General features: G+C 42.9%; 1 protein-coding gene across 1 annotated transcript in view; it reads left to right on the top strand.

Moving 5' to 3' along the window:
- The first annotated feature begins 422 nt into the window (after window positions 1-422).
- The window catches only part of PDZD8 (PDZ domain containing 8), a 52812-nt gene continuing 43396 nt past the window's right edge, over window positions 423-9838 (top strand). The window contains exon 1 of the mRNA XM_059852034.1: window positions 423-1426. Within this exon, the coding sequence (XP_059708017.1) occupies window positions 534-1426 (893 nt within the window). The 5' untranslated portion in view covers window positions 423-533. The remainder of the gene's footprint in view (window positions 1427-9838) is intronic.

Here is a 9838-nt window from a genome sequence, read left to right as displayed (position 1 = left end):
CGGAGCGAGTGTCGGGACTGTGCCCGCTGAGCAAATCAGGGGAGCGCGCACCGGGGGGGTCTCGAGAGCGCGCCCTGGCACAGGGTCTCGGGACGGTGCGCCGGGAGCGGGTACGAGGAGCGCGCCCTGAGAACGGGTCTCGGGAGCGAGCTTGGGGAGCGCACCCCGGGCCAGGTCTCGGGAGCGCGCGCCGCCCCTCACGGCCGCGGGTGACCCCTCCGCGCGCTCCCGCCCCGCCCACGCAGCTCCCCCGCGCGCACGCGCCCGCCGCGCCGTGACGCCAAGGCGGTGCCCTGCGCAATGACGCAACCCGCCGGGCTCGCCAATCGGAGCGCGAGGAGGGCGAGGCCGGTGCCGATGGTTGGCTGCCGCCGCCGGCCCGCTCCGCCCCGCGGCCGGCGGCGGGGGGGGACCCGGATGAGGCGGCCCCTGGCGGCCGCGGCCGTTAAACACCGGTCGGGCGCGGGCGCGACCCCCGCGATGGCGGCGGCGCGGTGAGAGCGGCGCGCCCGGGGCAGCGCGGAGGCCCGAGGATGCCGCTGCTGTACGTGATCCTGCTCTCGGCGCTGGCCGGCTGCTGCCTCACGCTCCTGTTCCAGCTCCTGCTCGTCTGCAGGAGGAAGCCCGAGCCCCCCACGGCGGACGGAGCCTACGGCGGTATCGTCTATGCCCGCGTGGCGCCCGAGCACGGCCTCAGGGAATACCTGCAGAGCGCGGAGCCGGCCGGCGGCCCGGCGTCCGCGGAGCCAGCCCCCAGCCCGGCCCCGGCCTCCGCGCCCGCCGCCGCCCCGGGCCCCGATCCCGGCCCCAAGCAGCAGCCGCCGCCGCAGCAGCAGCCGGAGCCCCCTCCAGCCCCCTCCTCCCGCGAGGAGACGTGCCACTTCCTCAATGCCATCTTCCTCTTCCTCTTCAGGGAGCTCAGGGACACTGCCCTGGTCAGGGACTGGGTCATCAAGAAGATCAAGGTGGAGTTCGAGGAGCTGCTCCAGGCCAAGATGACGGGGAAGGTGCTGGAGGGGCTCAGCCTCAGGGAGGTCTCTCTCGGCGATGTCCTGCCTGTCTTCAAGTCCGTGAAGCTCATCCGGCCGGTGGCCTGCAATGAGGAGGGTTGTCCCGAGGAGCTGGGCTTTGAGGTAGACCTGGAATACAATGGTGGCTTCCACCTGGCCATCGATGCCGACCTGGTGTTCGGCAAGTCGGCCTACCTGTTCGTGAAGATCTCCCGGGTGATGGGGAGGCTGAAGCTGGTCTTCACACGCCTGCCCTTCACTCACTGGTCCTTCTCTTTTATGGACGACCCCGTGATACTCTTTGAGGTGAAGTCTCAGTTTGAAGGGAGGCCCATGCCTCAGCTCACTTCCATCATAGTGAACCAGTTCAAGAAAGTAATTAAGCGCAAGCACACCTTACCCAATTATAAAATCAGGTGAGTTGGCCTGCATCCTTAGCATTACTTTGGGTGGTGTGCAGCAGAATTGCTGTTTTGCTCTTAATGGGTGTTTAGCATGGTACATTACTTGTCTGCTGGCAGGAGCTTTCCTGAAAGGAAGGATCGTTTTCCATTTATAACAGGTGAAGGAGCCTTGCACAGTGAGGTTGTTCCATCTGGGTGTAACTAAGTGGCAGAATTAATACATATGAAAAGTTAGGGGATCTTGTCTGGTGTGTGACAATAGGACCACGATGTCCCTCTTTGAAGAGGTAGGAGGATGGCTCCATGAAGAGTGTGTGCATTTGGGGTGTCATCCTAAGCTGCTGCCGCTGGTGTGGTGAGCCACCAGGGCCAGACTTGTGGCTGCTGCTTACCTCTAGAGGTAAGGTGATTGTTACTTAATATAAGAAAGGGTAGTTCACTGTCTAAGGAATATTTTTGAGATCCCATGATATAGGCAGTCTACTTCTTTTCTGGTCTGCTTAATTCACGCAGTAATTTTGGGAAAAGTCTGAAAGTTGATAAGCGAACTATCACCACTGCTGTGGTAACTAAAACTTTGAAGGACTTTTTTGTTTTGTTTGGTTTGGGTTTTTTTGGTATTATAGAATGTTTTCTTTTACAAATGCATGCACTGCAGCACAGACTGCATTATATAGTGAATATAATGAAATGCACTGATACTTCTGTAGCAGAAGTGGCAAGAGACATATCCACGTTGTTTATATCTGCTCATATTGATATGGAATGTCTTACCACTGCTCAGGTACTGTGTTTCCTTTCTGTTGTGACTTACCACTCTTAGGTACCACGTTTCCTTTCTCTTTTGTTTGTTATTTTTAGCTTTTGTTATGTGTTAAGTAAGGACTTTAGGTTTGTTTACAACATTCTTCTGCAATAAGCCTTTTCCCCTGAAATTCATGAGAGATGAGTAACTGAAAATGCCTGTTTGAATTTTGAAGTGGAATTAGCTTTGTAGTGGTGTAGTTTTTGAAGGCTTTTCAGCTGGTTCCCCTGCAATTGAATTTATAAGTGCTCTCATGAAAGTGGATTTTTAAAATGACCAAGATTTGGATAGCCCTGACAGGGCAGTAAGTAGTTTTTTTGAGTAATGTAGTGGTTCTTTTAAGTTTTGAGGTACTGGTCTGCTCTCCAGAAGAGAGCAATCCCTGGCCAGCAGGGAAGCTGTCACAGCAGGTTTGCTTCCCTTCTGTTACTGTTTTGGAAAGAGTGAAGCTGTAAAGTGGAGAGGAGCCTGAAGGAGAGGTTGGGATAGCACAGTCGTGGTGCAGAGTCAGCACTCCCAGCACACCTAGCCAGAACAAATGAACTTTGCACTCCTAGACAAGTGTTTAGGGTTCCTGTGCAACCTGTGATGGATAATGTGCTCCTCCCCTCCAGCAGAGGAAGACAGACATCTTCACCTTGCCTCTGAGATATGCACGTGGACAGTGAGGTGTTCTCATCATTTAGTTGGAGACAGCCAATTTTCCATGTGTTTCTCAAACTTTCTGCCACCATAAAGAGTGAATGAGGCATGTGTGATGAGGGACTGGAAGGTCAAATAAAGAAAGAAGCAGAGTGCAGAGCCTGAAACAGAAATGAGAAGTGTGATGATAGAAGGTAACTGACACTTAGAATGACATATGAAGCATAAATAATTCTAAAACTAAGAAGAATTAACAGTTAACTTAAAATGTTCTCTGTGGTTAAAGGAGTTGGGAATCTATGAATGCTTCAGAGGAAAAAGCAGTATCATACCTGATTTTCCCACTAGATAGTGGGCTGGTAGCCTACTGTGCTCAGTGAAAATGTTCAACCCTGCTGTGGTGCTTTTGACCTTAAGATTTTATGCCATGTACTGAAGGAACCATTCCAACCCCCGTGTTGTGAAAGGGACACTAAGGCAGGACACAGAGCTCAATGCACATTAATGGACTTGTCTAAGGAAAGAAGGTTGGCTCATTGGTGTCCCAGCTGTCCATACCATGGCATTTAGAGCTTCAGCTGGGAACCTTGAGCTGTCCACAGGGGCCCAAGGTTTTGTGGAACTCAGACTAAAACTGCAAATTCTTCCCCAGTGTGTCCAGGCTGAGTTTAGGCAGGTGAATCCCCAAACTTGGTAACAGCTGGGCAGTAACAGTGCAGTCTTAGGTGGTGGCAGAGCTGAGAGTTCAGGTGTTACTGAAAGCTAGTTTGGAAAATCAAGTCCCTTGCTGATAAGATGCAAAAGTGGGGCTTTAAATTGTAAGATTACATTGGATTTGGGATTATGGTATGCTAATATATTTCTTAGCAAAGAATATCTAGGAGAAAGTCAGGACCTGCTTAATAACCTCTTACCTTACCTAAAGCTTAAAAGTTTCTCATCTACATGAAATGTGATTATTCTCTCCCAGTTTTTTCCCTATTGCCTATATGTCCTTAAGTACATAGTATTTGCTTCCATGTGTAGTTCAAAACCTTTTAGATGTCCCCCTACTCTTGCTCAAGTAACTTTGTAAATAAAACTTTGAATAACAGTGATTACAACTTTGTGAACAAAAGTACTTGGAGTGTGAGGAATTCTCTCTTCATCTGGTCAAAAGGAGCACTTTGCTGCTCTGTTGCCTTCCGCATTGAAACCCACAAAAGAGTTTTATCTTGTCTCAATATGTTAATTAGTATATAAAAATATGCCATTTTCCTTGTCTTTTTTATTAGGCAACTTCTAGGTTATTACTGAGAGGTGAATGGCATAGGAAGAGAACTTTTGCCAGTTGTTGATTTTAAACATGTTATAACTAAGTTTGTGTTGCAGATTCTGGCCTCCTCTCTTTGTTATTTAGTTACAAAATACTGTATTTTAAGAATGTATATTCATATGTGATCTGTCTGTTGCTTCAGCCACATTACTACACAAGTACTTTGTATTATTTCCAGTTAGGTACAAAATTTATGCAGCACAGCCATGAAGAGTAAGATCATATTTGGTATCATCTGTTCTTACAGGCTTTGTGTGATCTACATAACTGTACCTTGAAAGCAGGAAAAGGCATCTTGCAATCCTGCTGCACTCCTAAGAGTCCATAGGGAGAGGCAGCGAAACCTAGTTAGTGCATTTAAAGTTTGTCTAGCATTTCATACACATTTTTCTCCATAAAAGCAATTGTCTACTAATTGAAAAAGAAGGGTTGTGCTTTATGTCTAAACTAATAAGTAGTAATTTGTGTTTTACTCTAATAGCATATAATCACTTTTCTCTGTCTCTTTAATAAATGTGTTTGTGTCTGGCAAAACACCCTGTTTTGGAGCTGCTCTGCTATTGAATGGGAATTGCTATTTTGTGTAGTAGAATTTGAGGAAATGTCTGGATGTAAGGCTGTTGGTAAAATCCAGTGAATGTAGGCTGGATGTTTTGTTGGGTTTTGTTTTGTTTTGGTTTTTTTTTTTGTCATCATTGATAAAGGACTTGTGCAATTCTATTGATAATACCAATAGTTTAATGTTTGTATTTAATATTAATGTATTTGCTGCTTTATAATAGAAATGCAAACATTTTGATATGGCAGAGCAGTGTCTCATTCAGATGTGGGAAAAACCTAATACCATGTTGTTTTCATGTAGGATTCTTTTAGTAGACCAGGGCAGTGAATGCTATCAGCACAAAGTGGAGTTTATCTTGTAACCTGAGTCCAGCCTTTGGTTTTTCATTGTATGCACTCAAGCAGTTCTTTAATGCTGTAGACACTGTTCATGTTGGTTTTAACTTTATCATGTCCTTTTAACAGTGGCTATTAAAGCAGTTAATAGGCTTTAGAGGCACAGAGTAAGGACTATTTCAGGTGTCTCCTTGCTTGATGGTGCTCTTGCAGTAGTCATGGGTTCATCTGTGTTAGTTCTCTAATGAGCTATACCTTGCTCATTAACCTTTTATTAAGTTGCTTATGGTGACAGCCTTGCTGTGCCCTCTCTCACCTCAGGCTTATCAGTACACTGATTATGCTGTGTCCAGCCTGTTCTTAATACTCGGGTGTATTTTTGCTCTTTTGCACAGCTCTTGATCTTGCTTTTAGATTTTGGAGAGGTTTGGGTTTTGGGTTCCTTCTAGGCAATAAAAATACACTTTGACATAATGAAGATACAAAGCCTGTTGTGTATATGTAAAGTGCTTCTTCTGCCAGAATTGACTTCCTGGTGTTTCTTAAGCAATGATGTAAAAAAACCTGATAGGTGTCATCTTTTTTTTTTTTTTTCCTTAAATTAAACATCTCACAAGTTCTTCCATTCAGATTCTAAGCAGACCAGGTGTTGGTTAAGCTGCGGGTCAGTTCTGTATATTTTAGGAACACTTTGTTTCTTGGTTTGTTACATTAAAAAACCCAATTATTTTGTATTAATACTAGTCTGCTTTGAGAAAATCTGTTTGCTGTATTTTAATGCATACTACCACAAAGGGGAATAACTCTTTTCTTTGTAAGTATTCTCATAAAGCATTGCTCCTACCATTTCTGTATTGGGTGTTTAGATTACCTCCTGTGGCCACTTTCAACATGAATTGTCCTTAGAACTGATCATTTGCAATATATTTAGTCATGTTAAATGGTTTTATGCTTTATTTGGAAGCTGAGGCTATATTGAATTTCTCTGGGAAGAACAATTAGACAAGCCTATTTTTATTTACCATTATAGAATGCAATTTGAGAGTTATATAGTAGTTTAGTTTCTTATTTTTGGCAAAACTTAAGCCTAGAAGTAATGTAAATAGCTATTGATTTGAAGTGTGTTTTACAATAGAAATTACTTCATAATGAGGAAATTGAGGTATTGGAAAAAGTATGAAATAGAAAAAAAAAAAGCATGTATTATTCATACGATGAGGCAGGAGTATCAGAAATAATCAGATTTTGGGACTGTGATCATGTCTTTGCTTCAGAGACCTTTCTCTGTAGCTGCTGCAAATGGAGGGTTTTCCTTTTTGAGTGGATTTCTGCAGTACTTGATAGGAATCTCTCACTAGTTAAATCTGTAAGACACTCCTGTTTGAAGTTCTGTTTCCTACTGCTGCTGATAGGAAAGAAGGGTGGTTTGTTTGTTGGTTCTGTTTATTGGGGTTTTTTATGCCACGCCTGTTTTAGGTACAAAAAACATCTACTGTACAAAAGCAATAAAAACCCTGCAGGATCTGAGTCCTTTTCTGCTCTGCAAAAGTTGATGGTAAAGCAGCACTGTGATTTTCAGACTGTCTCAGAGATACTGCCCTGAATGATACCAGCACAGACTGTTCTGGTCATGGCACAGTGGAGATAATTTCACTCAGTAGATCTGTCTGTAGTCAGTAGTTCCATGCTTGGAAGATTCTGAATAGTGCAGCAGCAGTTTGTCTTACAGGAATTGGATAAATGGGTCTGTAGGCAACCTGAGACACAATGAACACAAACCTCAGAACAGCAAGTAATTTTATTTTTTTTTTTTTCTATGTAAATCTTATGTAGCTAGCAATTTCAAATCCATTGGTTCTAAGGGTTTTGAAACATTTTTACTCATCTTCCCCAGCTCCAGCACTTCGTGAGTTTTCATACTGGAAAGATTGAATTCTGAAAGAATGCCAGTTTGAAACTTGTTCATAGTAAAGTCAGAAGTAATGAGTGACCAGCTACATACCAGACATTTCCCAGCGTACAGGTGGCATTCTTTTCAGCTTAAGAGTGAGCCTTTTTCTATGGTTAGTCAACAAATATTATATTTCCTATTCTTACCTACAAGGGTAAGGAACTAACACATCACTGACTTGAGATAGATTAGTGAAAAAATTGGTAGACCAGAGGTATGGGGCAGAGAGAAAATCTCAGTTGGAGGGAGTGAGGGATGAAGGTACAGGATAAAGGAATATGTTTTGGTCATTAGCATCTGCCTTTGCTGCAGATGGAAATCCAACAGGCATAATTGGTCTGACATGAAAATAGGACCTCCTTCAGCTTTTCTTCTTTACTTTCCTGTACAGTATATAAAACACTACAATAATAATGTGAAGAAAACTACCTCATTTAATCCTTCACTAGTTTGTGTTAGAAGTTACTTGATCTTAGTCCTGCAGTGAGCTTTCATGTGGATAGTGAATAAAGACTCTGAGAATCTGCTGAGATTTATTTAATATTTGATGGTGTTTTGCATGCACCAGCATTGAGACCACATTTCTGTTCATCTGGACTCTGCCCTTGAACTGACCATGCTGCTCAGTGAACACAAATATGGATCTTTTTATTCAGTTGTCCTAATCTCTGTTGCTTTCAATGCATTTAAATAAATATCAAATAAGCAGTAGTAGTGTTTATTTTTTTAAGGGTAGCTTATTTCAAAATATAGATCATATCAGAATCAATCGCTTTACTGAACTGTAGGCACCTAAGAAATGTGTGGATTCTAAGAAATGTGTGGACAGGTTCTGAGCCTGTCTGCTGGAGCAGGGAGGTGTGTTCAGGCTCTGGAATTGGGCTGTTCTGAGCCACCTTCTACAGGCTGTATTATGATTTTTAGACTCTGAGATAGGTAGTATGATTAGTGTTCCCCACTTGTCACATTGAACTGAACACTGGGTTTTTCTGAAGGACCTCAATTCAAGGAAAAAGAATTTAACTGTGAAGATCTGTAGCTAATACAGCTCTCAATAGTTCATTGGATGTAAAAATGTAGGAGGCTTTTTTGTCAAACCTGTTAATGCATGAAACAGTTAATCTTTTATTGGCAAATGGCACTTGATCAGAAAGCTCTTAAAAGCAGCCTGGGTAGCGACAGTGGGTTTTAGTGGGGTAGAGCAGTGCAGTGCTGGTGAAGCTCAGCCTCAAGATGCTGCATTCACTATTGGAACTGATCCTTTCATGTTCTGGCTTTCTGTGGGAAACTGCTTATTCTGCATTCCTGCAGAGATGGCCTAAAGTCACCCAGTATGCTCCTGTGTTTACAGTTCGTGTTCACACTTGTTTGATTTAAAACTGTTGCAACATTTGGTTGTTCTTGATATTATTTTTTCTTTAGATTATAGTAAAAGACTTTAAATGTAACACTTAATAAGCTTTATTCTCTAAACGAAGTATGGGGAGAAATTAGCAACTCACATAGGTAGGTAACATTAATAGATAATTTGTGTTACCCCAGTCTGTTAAAATCCCTGAATTGTGGAACTACAGAAAACTTTGTGTGATGGTCTCAAACCATCCTTTCATCCAGAAAACAAGCAGTGATCCAATGTGATGATGAAGATTCCTACACCTGCCCAAAGCCATTTGGGTATGTCTGATTCCCTAAGCATACCCTACCTTTGTGGTGCCCTGCCTGAGTTAAGTCCTCTCATGACTGTTTCCTGTAGGACCCAGCTGGAGGCTGGCAGTGTTTTACACCTGTCTGTGGCCAAGCACAGCTCTGCCAACTGCCAGGAGTTGTTGGGTGTAGCAGACAATAAAAGAAAGAGGGGGAAAAACATTAGGTTTTATGAGGTAAAAAGCCCACAGAAATTATGTTCAACCCTTAGCTGGGCTCTGGAGAGCTGCTTGGTTTGATTTTTTTTTTTTTTTTTTTTTTTTTTTTTTTTTTTTTTTTTCCCCCTACTAGCTGCTCGAATTCATTTTAACCTTAAAGCTACTGGGTACAACTTACCTTTGTAACATCTTAATTCTGCTGTTCAGTGCTGCTGGAGCTCAGCAGAACCTGAGCAGCAGTGTCTCCTCCATTAAAGCTCCTTTGTGGGGAATTCTACTACACCAGTACAGTTCACACATTTTTGAAGGCTTCCCAGATGCCATAAAGCTCTGTCTGAAATAGAGTGTATTACAGTGATCAGCCACTGATAATTAATCAGACTATTACACACACTCAAAGGCAGTAATTAATTGCCAGATATGACAAGCATAAAATTAAATTAGCATAATCACTTGGGAATTAATTTTTTGGCAGTTTTTTTGTTGCTCTCGCTGAAAAACGAGACAGGGACACTTTGAGACAGGGACACCTTGAGATGTAAATTCAAAATCATTATTTCTTTCTTTCTGATGATATCTAATGGAAATTATCTGATGATATCTAATGGAAATCATAACACTCACATACTTTGGTCCTGACTTCCTTTACTGAGACCTAATGCTAAGCAGGATATTTTCCTGTCTCACTGTCAGTGACAACATTGCTATGAAAAGTGCTCACTCAGAAGGAAATGTGTACAAATATTAAAATTCATTTTTGTAATGGCATTAAGTACAAGATTATGTGTTGTTTGCCAGTGAAATGAAGATAGTAATACTGGTAGTAACTACTACCGCATGTGTAAAAAGTTTTAAATTATGCTTAAACCTGTGAAAAATATCCTGTCACATGTTTTATATGTAGTATCTGAAAGGTAACCCCTTGAGTAGTAAAAATTAAAATGGACTTTTT

Source organism: Haemorhous mexicanus, chromosome 7 (genome assembly GCF_027477595.1).
Source record: "Haemorhous mexicanus isolate bHaeMex1 chromosome 7, bHaeMex1.pri, whole genome shotgun sequence".
NCBI lineage: Eukaryota > Metazoa > Chordata > Aves > Passeriformes > Fringillidae > Haemorhous > Haemorhous mexicanus.
The sequence above is the reverse complement of the archived record's forward strand: the minus strand, read 5'-3'. Positions and strand labels throughout refer to the sequence as shown.